The 17,436-nt window shown below is 34.9% G+C and overlaps 1 protein-coding gene across 3 annotated transcripts in view; it reads right to left on the minus strand.

Moving 5' to 3' along the window:
- Window positions 1–17,436, minus strand: part of LRRC7 (leucine rich repeat containing 7) — a gene marked incomplete at both ends in the record, with an annotated part of 319,842 nt that overhangs the window by 234,819 nt on the left and 67,587 nt on the right. For all 3 annotated transcript variants that reach the window (XM_084242632.1, XM_084242631.1, XM_084242630.1), the window contains one exon: window positions 16,734–16,936. In XM_084242632.1, coding sequence (XP_084098758.1) covers window positions 16,734–16,936 — 203 coding nt within the window. The remainder of the gene's footprint in view (window positions 1–16,733; window positions 16,937–17,436) is intronic.

The raw sequence follows: 17,436 nt of genomic DNA on the forward strand, positions 1-17,436 counted from the left end.
AAGTCTGCAAAGATATTTCTGAGGTTTATGTTAGGGTCTGTTTTGCCTATATTTTCTTCTATTTTATGGTTTCAGGTTTTACATCCAAGTCTTTTATCCATTTTGAGTTGATTTTTGTGTATGGTGTAAGTTAAAGTCTAGTTTCATTCTTCTGTATGTGCCAGCCCAATTTTCCCACCACTATTTATTGAAGAAGCTTTCCTTGTTCCAGAGGATATACTTTGCTCCTTTGTCGTATATTAGTTGTCCATAAATGTGTAGTTTTATTTCTGGGATCTCAATTCTATTCCATTGGTCTGTGTGTTTGTTTTTATTCCAGTACCATGCCCTTTTAATTATTATGACTTTACAGCATAGTTTGAAGTCTAGAAGTGTGATATTTCCATTTTTCCCCTTGTATTATTTTTTATTGAGGTAAAGTTGATTTATAACACTATATTATTTAGGATTATAGGGTCACACCTCTTCAGATGCCCACTACCAAAGCACCCATATTTCTCCACTAAACTCCCTTTTGTCCCCACCCCTTTATAGCTCACTCCCTACCCACTCCCTCTGGTAGCCTCAGTTTTGCAGTCAGATTTCGAGGGTGTGTTTTTATCTGTTCCTTCTTTGGGAGGGGGGGTTTCTATATATTCCACATATGAATGAAGTCATGAAAAAACACACCTCAAATTCTTTAATGTTCTTCATCCTTCCAGTTTCTCATCTTGTCATTCCCTGTCCCCTCTCTCTTCCTCCTGTTTTTTGCTCCCCCAAACGGCCACAGTCAGTTCCTGGACCCACTGTGCTCTGCCTTTTTTTGCAAAGACTGCTTGATTTTACAATGACCAGGTCTCCATTTCAAGCATTTTTCCTATCCCACCTCCTCCTAACTCTTTTCTTCAAGATTATGCCTTTGGTCTGTCAGGCCACAGCTTAAGAATAGTTTACATGCTCCATGTGTGTGCTTTCATAGCATCCTGCATTAATCCATATTGACGCCTAGATGTCACTGTTTGGGGATTATTTGACAGTAAGTTTCTTTAGTACTGCAGCATTCGCAGTGATAATACAGTGTCTGATACTTTCCCATAAATAGTTGTTCTTTCTTATATTCTTATGCAGGGGAGTGGCAAATAAGACATTGGCCATTTCTTGAGTGGTTATTATAAAGGTACAAGGCACTAACCTACATTGTAATATACATGATCTCTACTTCGCATGATCATGTTGCAAGGAAGGCATTATTATCCCTACTTTGCAAATAAGAAAACTTAGGAGGCTAACTTTTGCAAGGTCATCTACTTAAACAGTGCCAAGCCAGAATTCAAATTCATTTTTGTCTGGTACATTTTCCACTGCTCCCTCTGTACAGACAGATCTGTGCTTTGGAAAGATAACAATGACAACTGACAACAGTTGGTGGCTGCCTGGGAGAGGCGAGTGAATGAGATTTCAGAACTTTAAGTCAATCATAATGGTCCCAAGGGGGATAGGCAAGAAGACTCTGATTCCATAACTATCCTTTGCAGTGAGGACCTAAATTAGAGTAAATGTGAGTGTATGTTATAGCACTTTGCTAACCCTGAAATGCTACGTAAATGCAAACTATGATAATATGGGCTAGCATTTCATACCACCTTTATACTCAGGCTTGGAAAATTAAAGGCACAATAAAAATGTCATGAATGTGAGTGATAATATCTTAAAACATAGTTCCTTAGAAAAAATAAGAAATAAGCTGTTTATTTTTCCACTACAAATAAAATAGTGTTTACCGCTTATGAATTTTAATAAGATAAATCCTTTTCCTGAAAAGTTTCACATAAAATCATAAATATTCAATGAGAGTGTTATTGATGCCATATGTTGGCACAAGTGGATTCCACTAGGGAAAAGGCCTGATTGTCTAATGAGTTGGCATCGCTCAATGGCAGTTTCTTAGAAGGCCTTTCTTTAAATCCCTTTAAAAAGTGTTTAGACTGTAGCATTCCCAAGTTCTTTTGAAAGCTCTTTCAAAGAAATAGTTCTTTTGCACACAGTATAATAAAATATTTTAAAATTCTTTAGTTTAATACAAGTGTAATCATTATCTTTAGTTTAAAAAGAGCCAACTCAGAAATAATCAAGTAAAAAATGGCTTTATATGCATCTGGTGAAATCGGAAGCTTCTGATTTGACATTCACTTACTCCCTTCCTTGCCTCCCTCCATCCTTTTCTTACTTTCTTCTTCCCTTCTCTATTTCACTTTTCCCTTCTGCCTTGATGGCTTATATTCAGTAAGCACCTCTTACAAATATACTTGATGCCAGGCACAATGCCAGGACCTAAAGATGAAGAACCAAGTATACAGTCAACTGGTAGCTACAAATACAGAAAAATATTTAAAAAAAAATGTAATCAGTACTATGAGAGAGATGGGGGGAGGAGGGAAGGAGGGAGGGGAGAGAGAGAGAGAGAGCTTGCTTTGGTAAGTCAATTTCATTCCAAAAAGAAACATTCCTAGACCTTGTCTTTAACCTGGAGATTTGGACGTGTAGTTTGCATGCCTTTCAAACTATTCTGTTCTACATTGCTCCCTCACATTAATATCCACCCCTTACATGTTCATAAGCAGAGAAGTGGTTTGCTCATATTTTTGTTTTTGAGAAATAACTGTCACCAGCAACCTGAAGCAGACAGGTGGGTGATTAGAAAACATCCAAATGAAAAATAATGTAAGTCTTAGTTGAGGCACTGGTAGTAGGGCTTAAGAGGGAGACACATTAGGAAGAGAAATTTATAAAGACTTGGTGCTAAGAGAAAATGGGCAATCAAAGAAGAGGAGATTTTTTTTGCCTTTGTTGGCCTAGAACACTTAATGTCTCCAACAATGGCAAGGGTAGGGGCTAAAGAGGGAGGTGTGGGCTGGAAAAGTGCTGGTAGCATCAAGTATGATTGAATTTGTTAAGAAAAAAAGAACACTTAAAATGCCTTCTAGTGCACTTTAATCCCCTATCTGCCCATGCAGCAGAGAGGAGAGCTTTCCTTCTCCTTGGAAAGACAGAAGCTATAATAAATATCCCGGCATTTAATTCTAGAAAATAATAAACATAATGGCTGTTGTTTTTCGAATACAGATCTTTTCAGCAACAAATTTGTACAAAAGCATTGTTGAATCATTTCTCCCTTTGGAACAGCAAGATTATTTTAGCTTTGTTGTTGTCATAGGAGAAGGGGATATATCTGTGTTTTTGGAATAACTGTTGTGTGTTTGAATATACAAGAAGCACCTTGCCATACCTATTCTACTTGGAAGCATTTTGCATTTAAAATGTTTTAAATTAAAGTGTTGACTTATACTTTCATGATTATTTTGTTTGAGGCTAGCAAACTAAAAAACATCCAAGAAAGAGAGAGGAAAAAGTGAAAGTTGACTATAAAGCACAGCTTTAAATGTCTTAAATTTTTACTTAGCTTCACTGTTGCTAGCCCCTTGGGGCAAAGTCCTGATATTTCTACTATTTTTAAGAAAAATGATGTGTGTGTGTGCATGTGTACACACACACACAGGCATGTCTTGGAAGTTTTTGTTGTTCTTGCTTTTGAATTAATAACTAGTCAGTAAAAGTTTTGTTAATGACATTTATAAAAGTACTATCTTCATCTAAAGGGAGTAATCAAGGTAGTGTGTGAACTACTGGGTCGATTAGCATTAATCTAGACTTTCATTGTAGTATAAACTAATGATAATATATATCAAAAACAATATTTTTATATATTCTGGCCAAAAAAAACCCTATATTCAAATTTTTGTCCATCTCTGTCTTGATCATTTGTAGCTAACAAATGACTTAGCCTGTACCCATTAGTGCTGCTCACATCAATAAACTAGAGAGGAGGGACTGAGGGTACAGCTGGGGGCTCTTCTCCAATTGTGGTCCTAGTGGAAAAATTATGAACTTTAGAAATAAGCAGACTTCATTAGAATTCTTACTCTACCCTAGTTATATGCTATTGACCAAGTTCCATAATTTTTTTCTAAGGCTCAACTTATCCTTTAAAAAGTCCCATAAGATCTTGCTTTAGTCTTATCTTTAGTAATACATTTCTGCCAGAATTCCCTGACCACCCCCGCCCCCCCCCCCAAGGAAGCAGGGTTAACTAGCTATTGTTCTGTTCTTTCATATAACCATGTGTACTTATTTCTTTAATCCACTTTTACAAACTCATATGATAATCGCTTATTTAACAAATATTGAATGAGATCCTTTGGACCAAACACTTTGGTAGTGCCTGCTAAAACAAGAGATTAAATAGACATAGTCCTATATTCTAGTGTCTTTTTCCTTCAACCTTATTCCCCTGAAACAGAGTAGGCATTCAATAAATATGTATTGAATGAATAATTACCATCGATTTGGTACATACAACTGTAGTATGTATACATGGTACTATAGAGGCACAGAAGAAAGCTAAATAACAGTGCCAGTGAGTAAAATATGCAGGCTGTGGGAGGAGGTGACAACTGAGATGAATCTTAAAGTAGCAAATGAGGTAAAGAAAACAGCATGGGCTTGTGGGCATGTTTTATGTGTAGGCACACTAAGGGCAGAAGAACGAAGAGATTGGAGAGGTAAGCTATAACAAGACCAGGGGAGGCTCATAATAGCTCTGTTGCATGTCTTTCCCCCCATAATTTTGAAAGGAGACAGAGAACAGCCTTAACCTAGGCTGTGGTTTGGTCTTACATTTAGATATATACTGTTGACTGCGAAGAACAAATTGGGGGGAAAAAGCAGTTTTAAGACTTATCAATAACAAGACTATTCTATTAGTCTGCTAAGAGATGATGCGGGCCCGGCAAAGCTCTGTTTCATAGGATGGAGAGGACAGATCTGATTTAAGAAATAGTTGGGTGGCAGTATTGACAGTACTTGGTCATTTATTTGATGTGGAAGGTGAGTACGTAGGCAGATAAAACAGCAGGGTCCTGGAATTGGGACTGAATGGATTGTCATCAATTGAGACAGAAAATGCAGGCCAGCAAACAGCTTTCAAGGGGAAAAATTAGATTTCTTGAGTGTGAATGCTAAAAGACATCCAAATGCACATGTAAACCTTGAGATTGAGAGAAAAGACTGAGTGGGCAAAACAGAAGTGTGTTTCAGATCAGTAGCTGAGAACATAAGAATGAATGAGTGTGATAACCTGGAGAGAATGGGAAGATCAAGAAGCTGTCCTCTCTTCTACCCTGAAGTTGTTATTGTAAAAATCACAAATGAAACTTTATGGCCCAGTATAATGGATTATTTCATTTTTCCTTACTTGCCCTCCCTATTCCATCTGACAATGTCATCACTCCCTCCTGAGAATTCCTCACTCCCTGGGTTTCTATGACTTTGTTCTTCTCGACAGAATTCCAATGTCTGTCTGTCAGCATCCCCCATGCCCTGCCCCGTTGGCCTTGACTCTGCTCCATTTCTCTTGAGAGCAGCTGGTGGTGCTTCTCTGGCAATAAAAGAAGCAGCCATCATTAATGTGAATGAATAAATTCATGTGGTGAACATATATTACAAGCTTTTATGTAGTCAACTCTTAATTATTTAGAACAAAGAAAGAGAATCTTTACTCTTATTAAAGGCCACTGACACACAGCAAAAAGACAACCAAGGGCCATGGGAGTTAAATTCAACATAATTAACCTTCATTGCCACCTTGGAAAAAAAATAGAGAACAAACCTATAATTCATTCCCTTAAAAATGAATGAAAACAGAAACTTAACTCTCTAGGCAATAAATCCTGTCCCCTCCTTCTCTCTCTCTCTCTCTCTCTCTCTCTCTCTCTCTCACTCACACACACACACACACACACACACACACACACACTGCACTCAAGAAAGTAAAATATCAACAGCAAGACTATATTGTTATCAGGAAATCCAGAAGCAGTAAAAAGATTATAAAGAAAGAAATAAAAGGATAAATATCTCTAACTTTTTTTTTAAGAATTATTATTTTTCCCCTTAAGATTTATTTATTTATTTATTACTTATACAAGCACTGGGTACAGTCAGAAGCGCGGGAAGGTGAGAGAATTCACCAGAGCCAGAGCGGGGAGCAGAGCAGGTAGAAGGACCCAAGTACACTGCTGAGGGGAGCAGCGGGCGGCAGGAGAGGTCTGCACGCCATGTGGGACCCTCCTCCGATGGCCGGGGAGCAGCCGGGGATCGAACCGGTGCCGCAGAAGCAGCTTTGCAACCCAGAGCTCAACTGCTGCGCCACCGGGGAGGCCCAATATCTCTAAGATTTTGGAAGAATAGATATCTGCAAAAGATTTTCTCTCTTTTCATATCACTGTTAATTTAGGAGGGTGGGGGAAGATAGCTTTCTTTCTATAAAGTGAGACTGTTATTTCTCATTTTGTGCCAAAAAATAAATTTTTTGTATGTTCTTTATGGTATTTTAGTTCATAATAATTGCCACTATTTGCTGTAGGCTTTAGGTTTTTGCCAGGTCATACTTACATATCAAACATGTTCTGATTTTTAATCTATAATAATGAAGAATTATCACAAGATCAGGAGATGAAAAAATAAAGTGCTTGTAAACAATCCTATTAAATAGATGTCATCTCCTAAATATGGGAGAAACTGAATTGGAAACTGGAATTGGAACCTAAGCTGGGATTCAGATTCAAACTTTAATTCTAAAGTTCTACTCTTTCTACTATATCTGCAGTTCACCTTTAACTGGGCAATTAGAGCCTCTAGTGAAATTTTGGAGCTTACCTTTGACATTGAAAATACTACCTAGCAGGCACTAAGTGTAAACTTATATTTACTTATATTTACACATATTTACTTATATTTATATATTATATATTATATATATTATATATATTTACTTATATTTATATATTACACATATTTACTTATATTTACACTTATATTTACACATAGGATTCATATCCTATGCCTTTCTTCTTTCCATTATTTCTCAGCAAGTTTTCATTTCTGTATTTGCTTCATTTTTTAATTTGCTTGACTTTCTATAGACATTTCTTCCAAATTTTTAATTACATACTAATTTCTCTAGAATATTTCTCATTATAATCTAGAAAAGTAACTCTCCATCAATTTCTTAAGGTTAATATCATTTTACAAGTGATTCTAAATTGCTGTGTTAGTAAATGCCCTTTCCGATTTAAAACTGCTTCACACACTAAAGACTTAGCAAAGAAACAGAACTTAAACATGTAATAAATCAGTTAACTGTAATAAGAATAGTGGAAAAAATAGATAGCAGATGTTGGTCAATTTTTATAAATTTTTATTTTTGTGTCTTATGTCAATTTAGCATTGGATTTACTAGTGCAATTTATGTGTCATTTCCAAAAGGAAACACTATAATATTATGAGATTGGTTAAATCTACCAAAAGATTAACCCCCTCTAGTTTTTTTTATAATGAATTTTTATATTTATAAAAGCATTGCATCGGTTCTTCATTCTTACATTCACATTCCACAATCCCTCTTCTACATGTAGTTACTTTAAACTCTTTAAGCTACTATATCTTATCTTTTCTTTTAGATAATACACATGAATTTTTATTTTTTGTTTTAGAACTACAGTTAACTTCACCTAAAAAGCATAACTTGAAAACCTTCTCCTCTTCTTAACTACTATTAATCTAGTTGATGCCACCAACCTTTGGCCCAAATATCTAGTGTAGCCACTAATCTCTTTTCCTCAAACTCTTGATTGTACAATTCATTACCACACTGCAGTCTGAGTGGCATTTAAAAAATTCAAAAAGTCATATGTGCCCCTGTGTTCATTGCAGCATATATACAATAGGCAAGATATGGAAAAACCTAAGTGTCTATCAACAGATGAATAGATAAAGAAGATGTGAGATACATATACACACACACATATACAGTAAGAGATACATGTGTGTTTTTCTCTGTGTGTGTATCATACACAATGGACCACACACATATATACACACAAACACAATGGAACATACATGTGTATACACACACAATGGAATACTAGTCACCTATAAAAATGTTGAATCTTAACATTTTAAGCAATATGGATGCAACTTAAGGGAATTGTGCTAAATGAAATAAGTCAGCTGGGGAAGAAAACACCATATGATTTCACTCATATGTGGAAGACAAAGAAGCAAAACAAATGAACAAGTGAAACTAAAACAAAAACAAACTCTTAGGTACAGAGAACAGGGAGGCAGCTACGGGAGGAGAAGGAGATTGGGGGCTAGGTGAAGTAGGTAAAGGAGATCAATTACATGGATGGAAACTAGACTTTTTGATTGTGATCATAAAGTAGTATATACCATGAGTCAAATTATAATACTGTATACCTAAAGCATATAATGCAATAAGGCAATGCTATCTCAATCAAAAATTATTTTTAAAATATATGTCATTTCACATCACTCTTTCACTTAAAATCCTTCAGTGGCCCCTCGTATCACTTAGAATAAAATCTTAGGTCCTCCCTGGGTTACTTAAACTTACAAAGATTATCCCACTGTTTATCTATTACAGGTAAATATCTATTTACCGATTACATCTTGAACTTCTCTTTCCCTCATCACACTCCCAATCTTCTTTCTGCTACACTCATTTCTACTTCAGAGTATTCCCTTAACATGGAATGCTCTTTCTCAAATCTGTATGGTTGACTCTTCCCTGTCATCCAACACTCAACATAAAAGGTCAACATCTTAGATAAGGATTTATTGTTCTCTCAAACTAGAAAAGTCTCTCAGAAACACTTGTTCTATTTTAAATTTGGCACTTGCTATTAATTAACATTTCTTTTTCTTTGTGAAGCAATATATATTTTGTGACAATAGTAACTTGTTAGTCTGGCTCTATAATGTATCTCTAGCACCTAGAAGAGCCATCTATACATAATTGATACGCAAGAAATGTTTACTGAATAAATGAGCAAATTAATGGACATATTTTACCCGAAACCTGTTTCTTTATACTGTTTCCCCAAAAGTGGCAATAAAAGTCAACAAATAGATTTTAAATCCCATTGAAATCAAATTTCAATGAGGTTTGATATTTAGATAAAGATTAGAAATAAGTGATGGGATGAGTTAAGTCTTCACTGGAAGATTGTAAAACAGTTAAAAAATGATTAGGGTACTATGGAAGTCCAGTTTCTCATATAATTAACAGTTGTTGATACTACAACCTTTGAAACAGCAGAACTAGAAAAACAGAAATCTGAGCAAGAAAGAAAAGAATATCTAAAAATTTCCATATGTAAATTATGTATTTTACAAATTAGTTCTTCATTTCACCTTCCTTTATGTCTCCAGAAAGTTCATGTACATTATTTATTTATTGAGAAAATAATTATGTATCTGAATGTCAAAATAATTGCAATGAAAGAACAGATTTGGAGAAAGATGCTTCAAGCAAGAGATTAAACAGAGTCAAAATCTGTTTATGCATCAACCATGTATATATGTGACAGTTTTATTTCCAGACATTATTTTATATATTGAGATATAATCTAGATCTTTGGCAATGAAAGAGCTAATAATACACCCTGAATATCTTTTATCTAATGAGAGCGCTGAAAGAGGCCCCTTTTAAACTTTTCATTAAACCTAGATTTTAGATGCACCCTCCAAAGATGTATGTGGGGCTTCTTAAGTAAAATACCAACGCATGGGCAAGTCTATATTTCTGCAACACACACACTTAAGGAATATTCTGTTAATATGAAATAAAAATAAGCAACTTCATTAATACACTTAAGATTTCATGTTCTGCAATTTAAATTACTAATTGTTTCTTTGTTTTTTTCCCCCTGTTAATTATTTAAAAAATCTGCCATCTCCCCTACATCTCATTTGTTTTGTGTCCCTCCCATAGAGTGTTTTTGGCACTATGATAGGAAGCTAGAGCCTCACCTTCCTCATATGTAAAAGTTCACTTGAGGACTCTACCAGTGAAATGTGCATGATTTTAAATCTCAAATGATTTGGAAGATTGGAAATATCTAGAATTCCACAGTAAAGGTTATAACCTTATGTTCCTCATGAGCAAACAGATTTTTGTTATCTATAGGAAACTAGTTCAAAATCCATCGAGATGTACTATTTTTCTTATTCATGGAGTTTTTAGCTTCATGAGCATAATAACTTTTCTTAAGTTTACCCCCAAAATTGTCATGAATGCTGGTGGAAACAAGAGGTAGCAAATATACAAGTTCCAGGGTAAATTTATTTATTTTTTTTAAAGAAAACTGCTTTATTTTCTTTTTTGTTTTATTTTATTTATTTATTTTTAATATTTATTTATTTATTATTTATACAAGCACTAGGTACAGTCAGAAGCATGGGAGGGTGAGAAAATTCACCAGAGCCAGAGCAGGGAGCAGAACAGGCAGAAGGATGGAAGGACACTGCTGAGGGGAGCAGCGGGCGGCAGGAGAGGTCTGCAAGCCATGTGGGACCCTTCTCTGGTGGCCGGGGAGCAGCCGGGGATCGAACCCGCGCTGCAGAGGCTGTGGGCAGCTTCGCAACCCAGCGCTAAACCGCTGCGCCACCAGGGAGGCCCTTCTTTTTTGTTTTAAATGGATACAATGTTTTTTTTAAGATTTATTTACTTATACAAGCACTGGGTACAGTCAGAAGCGCTGGAGGGTGAGAGAATTCATCAGAGCCAGAGCGGGAGCAGAACAGGCAGAGTGATGAAGTACACTGCTGAGGGGAGCAGTGGGCTCAGCAGGAGAGGTCTGCGTGCCATGTGGGACCCTAGCCCGGAGTCTGGAGAGCGAACTGGAGCTGCAGAGGCTGCGTGCAGCTTTGCAACCCAGCACTCAACCGCTGCACCACCGGGGAGGCCACCAGGGTAAATTTATATATTATTTTGCTTTTTGAAGTTTAGCATTTTTTTCTTCAACTGTCTTCCTTTTGTCTCTCTAAAGAATAATATCTTGTTTCGTGATTTTAATTCTCACCTCTAGGAGGATAATTTTTAAGTCCATCTCCTACTTGGCCTCTTTTTTGAGTTCCATTTCATTTTGTATTTTCCTCTGCTGACTACTTCTATTGAAATAAATATTTATTTGCTAAATCAGTCTCTAAGATCAAACTAATCATTAGAATGTATCTAGAGTAAAGCAACCAAAATGGTGAAGCATCAAGAAATAATATCCTTAAGCGGTCCATCCAGAAAACTTGGAAAGTTGACTTGGAAAAAGTATTCTAAGGTAAAGTATATAAAGTCTTTTAAAATATTTCCAAGGATCAAGGCAATAAACATAGTTTCTTATCCACAGAAAGTATGTCCTAGAAATATTGTTTATCATTCTCCTTGCCTGGTCATGGGTGGGTGGGTGGGTAGATAGGTAGGTAGGTAGGTAGATAGATAAACAGAAACATCATCAATATGCCACAAAACATTTTAATAATGCAATGGTCTGTTTTTGGCTAGTGATTCCTTCTATTATTACAAATTTTCATGAAAAGTCTAGATGACTTGCAATGAGAAATAATAAATAGAAATGTCTGCATTGGGTGCAAAGCTGAGGTATGAGTTCCCAAAGAGCGGTGAATCCTGCTGACTCTTATGGGACACAAAGCAAAACTTCCTTTTAGTTATCAATTAAGCGTCTCTCTCCTTATTATAGCATAACCTATTCTATCCTAATTCAAACATAGTATTTGGTAACAGTTTTTGATAGAACTATAATATCCCTTGTGGTGTAAGAAAAGTTAATTAACTTTTCCAGTCTGAATTTATTAGTAATAATTGAGGACTAAATGAAATAATTTCCATTACATCATTTATTGAAAAATTATATAACATTGTGTTTCTATGAGTCCATGAAATTCTCTATGAAGTGGTAGCATTACCACAAATGTGCTAGTATAGCTGTATAGGATCAAAACCTTATCACCCACTGTAGGAAAACCAAAGTGACTCCATCTTGTATTGATATGATCTTATGCCAGTATTTGCCCCAGACTGGGAAAGCAGTCAATTCCTCTGTTTTATTCATGTGTATTTAACCTGTATTCACAACCCAAAATCAACTCTGAAACAAAAATTAGTGTGACACGTACTTTCGGACACAAGGTCATTAATCATACAAAAGAATGATCACAAACACTAAGCAGGGTATAAGATGATCCCTGTCAGGGTGGGTGGTGTGGATGCTTCCTTAACCTGAAGTCCTGTCCTCTGACTTCAGGGCCAAGTAACATCATATGTAAGTTAATATTAATAAATGTTCAGTGTAATTAATGGACAGGTCTGCTTTGTATAGAAATAGTTATGCTACATTTTATTTTTGGGGGTGGAGGGGGTTGTTGCTGGAGAGCCAATATCCACAACTAACTTGAGGTGTTACAAACTTGTTTTTCATTGAGTTGAGGTAATTAACATGGTAATTTTCCTTCATTTGTGGTAGGAGAATGAGAAATAATAATTATTGAATATTTGTATTCCAGATGTTCCATATGTATTTTTCTTACCAAATACTCAATCTGTCTGTCTGTCTACTTGTCCATCCACAGAACACCTTCTATTATTTTACCAATATTGCTAATGAAAAGATGAGGTTTACAGAAAATAAAATACCTTGCCAATCAAATAGCAGTCCTAGGATTTAATCCCATGTTTGTCAATCCAAAACTCAGGTTCATAATCTCTAATATATTGTGTAAATATGTTTCCATTTCCCTTTACATAGGCTTACACTGACCTCAAATACCAAATTCACTCTCCATATTTTTCAATATTATTTTTTCTAAAATTATTATTTTCTTTTTAAAAGTCATTCTTCAGTTTCAAGAATTTTCTCTGCAGTTTTTCTCTTTATTGCTTTTTTTTTTTTCACATTTCCCTTTCACGCTACTTCATATAAAATATGCACCTGTTATGGTCTATTACTCTGTCTATAATTTTCAACTCTCAATTCAAAAATAATAAGTGAAAATAGTACTAAATTATAAACTCTGTGTTTTTCTATCACTGTGTGAAGTCCTATTAATTTTTTTTTTACCTTTAACTACAGAACACTAAGCAACACAGATTGAACTATTCCCCATCAAAAAACTTCCTGTTCTAAAAAAATATACTTGTTATTTCACATTTATTATTGCATCTTTCTGACACACTCTTGAAGTATCATTTCCTAATGCCATTCACCTTGACACTTGGTTCTCTACCTGTTATATAACCTCTTACAAGTAGAGACTCATGGCCAACTAGACTAATTCCAGTTTAAATTCCATTTTAAGAGAAAAAATATAAATATACTTAAAATTCAATTATTGCCATAAGGTGGCATCAAGAATACAAATGCCTATGTCATTCAGCAAATCTGAAATCACATTGATAACAATATCAGAGAAATACAAAGAGAAAAATAAAATAATATGGCAGACAAAAGTACTTTAATCTAACTTTAGATTAGAATTCCATAAAGGTTCAATACTTTTTCAATAAGTTCTTAAAAACTTAATATATTGCCTTTGATCAAGAGCAACTTTTCCTTATGAAACAATGATTCTATGTTTGGTTTTTACTTTACATTCAGGTAATTGCACAAACGGAACTTCTGCACCTTGCCTTATTTGCTGCCAATAATCACAACTCCACAGAGGTAGCTCGTCATGACTTCTCCTAGTGAGAGCAATCCCATTTCTCTGGCTAAAAGACTCCCATAGCAAAGGGACTGGATCAGCAATGAACATGTGCCACAATTAAGATCAATGGGACGTAAGGACAAGTTAATTGAGGAATTCTAAGGCGACACTTTCTTGTCCTGAGAAAGAGAATTTTCAGGACCCAGATATTTTTCCTTTTGGATAGAGAACTATTTCAGTCATTATAAAAAGCAGTTTCAGCATACATGAGAGAAGAAAAATACCAACTCTGGTGCCTATCCTGAGATGGATCTCCCACTTACCTGAACCAATGAAGTCTTGTTTATCAGCTTGGATTAGGTTTTTGGTTACTTGAAATACACATTGATACATCATTCCTTCTATCTCTTAATTTCCCATTTTATAAAAATTCATAAAATATATTATTATGGTCATATTTCAAGATTAGATACTTTAGATCATATCTCAACATCCAATGATTTACAAAAAGCTAACTTAGAGGGCTGTTTTGTGACAGTAACAAAATTGAATTTGGGAATTCAAAGAAACCTTAAGAGATTATGTGAAAGCTCTTTGAAATATATATATATATATATAATATATATATATCATACCAGTAATAAAAGTTACTTTCTCCTAATTCTCTCTAATATATTGGGAAAGTACATTATTTGATTCATTTGTATTATTTTAATTTGTTGTCAATGCATTAATTTAACTAACCAGATAAAACATCTAAAGATGTCTCTTCTTTGTCTACTTACATTCCTGTGACTTACTTGATACAGAAGACACTCTAATGATTTTATCTACCTAGTTTAGTAAATCAGACAAAGCCGTTTGACTCTCAAGATGTCTCATAATCTAAGTCCTTCTTATTCTCCATACTTTCACCCACATGCACCTATAATTCCAGGCTCTGCACAACTAACTGCCCTCTCCTCCCCCTATCCATGTATATACCATCTCAATTTTTGCATCTGTGTTTTTGGTGAAGCTTCACTTCTAGAAGAGAACCCTTTTCTATACATAAGCTCTATCATAGCATTTGGCTCTGACTGTACATTACTGTACATTTGCCTGTAATGATTTTTTTCTTTGTAATAGCTCATCAAATTCTTGAGAGCAAAATTGAGATTTATTTCTCTTGTAAACCCCCAAACCTCAAACACTTTTTAGTAGATATTAAATAAGTATTTCATTAATTCATTTACTATTTGTTTTAAAGGATCAGTTACATGAATGCAGAAAAAAATCTTAAATGCCTGTATTGACCTAAGGCTGCCAGATTTAACAAATAAAAACACAGGATGCTTAGATAAATTTAAATTTCATGTAAATTAAAAATTGTTTTTAATTATTTAAATTGAGGTAACATTAGGATCCTCCCCCCCATTAGTTGTCACCATTGTGATGTAAATATCTCCACTTAACATTTAGTGATTATACTAAAGAATTGTCTGTTTTTTAGTTTGAAATTCAAATATCACGAGATGTCTTTTTTTTGGTCAATATTAGATTAGCTGCCCCCACAAAAATATGTGTGCTTAATTTTTTTTTAACTAGAGCAGTGATGACAAATACAGTGAGTCTCTATTATGTGGATGTCACTGTGCATGCTCATGTACAAGGAGGTAAAAATGAATAAGATGTCATCTCTGTCCTCAAGTAGTTCATAGTCTGGTGTGAGAGAGCCCATTCCAATTAAGTCTCTACTTAATGTGGTCCAGGATTTGTTAGACCTGGCCAAGCTCTTCTGAGCAAAGATCTAAGATGAAGCAACATACTTATGTCGTCAAAAATGAATCAGGTTGGTTCTGAAGTACACATTAAAGAGTTCCTGCCTCTGAAGTGTTATATAAACACCATGATTTATAATGCTAAATGAAAATAATTATTCATAATTTGTTTTGATTAGTACACTGTACTCAGAATCTGATAATAAATTTAGTTTTTATTATGGAAGTTTCTTTTTTGAATTCCTAGATATTTAAGATGCATTTTTCTTTTAGCAGCAGCAATGTAAACATATTGCATGCCATTTGTTTTCCCTTCAGAGCCACTGTGTAACTCCTTCACAGGCAAATGCTAATAATGGCTACCTAATTGGAGTCACTTATTTAAGAGAGACTTAGGATCCAACAGTTTAGATTTTGAACCTCTTTGATATGTGGGCTTGGTCTACTTTAGGTAAATTCTTATCTTCCAATAGTTTCTTCAATGGAGAATAGTCACAGCAAATGTTTTCTTTTTTTTTTTTTAAGATTTATTTATTTATGCATACAAGAGCTGGGGGTACAGGCCAGATGTGTGAGGAGTGAGAGGATTCACCAGAGACAGAGTAGGGAACAGAACAGGCAGATTGTCTGAAGTACACTGCTGAGGGGAGCAGCAGGCAAGTCAGGAGAAGTCTGCTGTATCATGTGGGTTGCTCCCTAACCAGCTGGGGGACCGAACTCGTGCTGCAGAGGCTGCTGACGGCTACGTAGGTTATGTCTTAATCCCCTGGGCCACCAGGGAGACCCGCAAATGTTTTCTTTGAATAATACAAAGTGTGTATGTGTAAAGTTTGTTATTTGTAAAAACTGTATTTACTAGTTGTATGCCATCTATTCAGTGATAATTGTAATAATAAAAGTTTCCAAGTTTCAGATATAATAGTGTATTTTTCATAATATCATCAACTGTGTGTGTGTAAATGTGCAAATTTTTTAGGCTTAGAACATGTAGCTCAGGTTTTAAAAAAAATCACCTTACATACAACATACAGAATTTTAGTTCAGAATAGAATGTTATATTCTTCCTTTCTTGGCTAAATATAACCTATTGATTTCAACCCACTGTATTTTTATAGAAGCTATTTGAAATTAAAACAATAACACATAATCCTTAAAATGATGATTTCCATGCAGCTCATCTGGTCATTAACACATAACATGAAGATATAAATGGAATGGTATTATAAAGTAGCATTAATTTGAATAATTTGTCAATTACCTAAATAGAAGTCCACAGTTAACATTATCATTATATGAAGTCTTTGAAAATTATGAAATACTCATTTACAGTATATATTTTAGGTTGTCAAAAATTACCTTGGGTAGCTCTTCAATTTGATTGGCATCTAGATAAAGCTCCTCTAATGTTCGTTCAAAGTTAAAGACCTCCTTTGGCACCTGCTGAAGGCTGCAGTGGGAGTAATCTAAAACTGAGATGATTTCTTCTTCACCTCGGAAACATCGGCACGGCACCAGACGGCCGATGATTTTCCGTTTGGTGGTCATCTCCAGGCACTGCACTAAAGAAAAACAGAAAAAACAAATGCTTAGTTGATTGCTTTGGAAAGATGTAATATGTAAAGATTCTGTTACAAATTTAATTTTGGTATATATTTTATAATCACAGAATTATTTTGAGTTTAAATAAGATATAGCCATATCTATCATTTAATCCTTAAGCAACTTCAGGATATGTGAGATCGTTTTTATTCCCATTTAACATATCTTTATATGGATGAAGAGCTTTCCCATTATCATGTGGTTTTTGTAATGGCAAACTTGGCCCAGAATACAATTCTGACTCAAAGTAATGCTATTACCATGATTTTACTCTTACTTGAAACATGAGTTTACAGTATTTTTTTTTTTAATATACAAATTGCAGTGCAGAAGAGACACCTCCAGAACTTGTTGGAAGAAAATACACTTCTCTCATTTCAGTAAAAATATTCAATATTCAAGTTTTACTCCTAAGGTTTGAGTTCATTCTCTTTTTGAGACATTTCATTCCAACACATAT

Source organism: Talpa europaea, assembly GCF_964194135.1.
Source record: "Talpa europaea genome assembly, chromosome: 9".
NCBI classification, from domain to species: domain Eukaryota; kingdom Metazoa; phylum Chordata; class Mammalia; order Eulipotyphla; family Talpidae; genus Talpa; species Talpa europaea.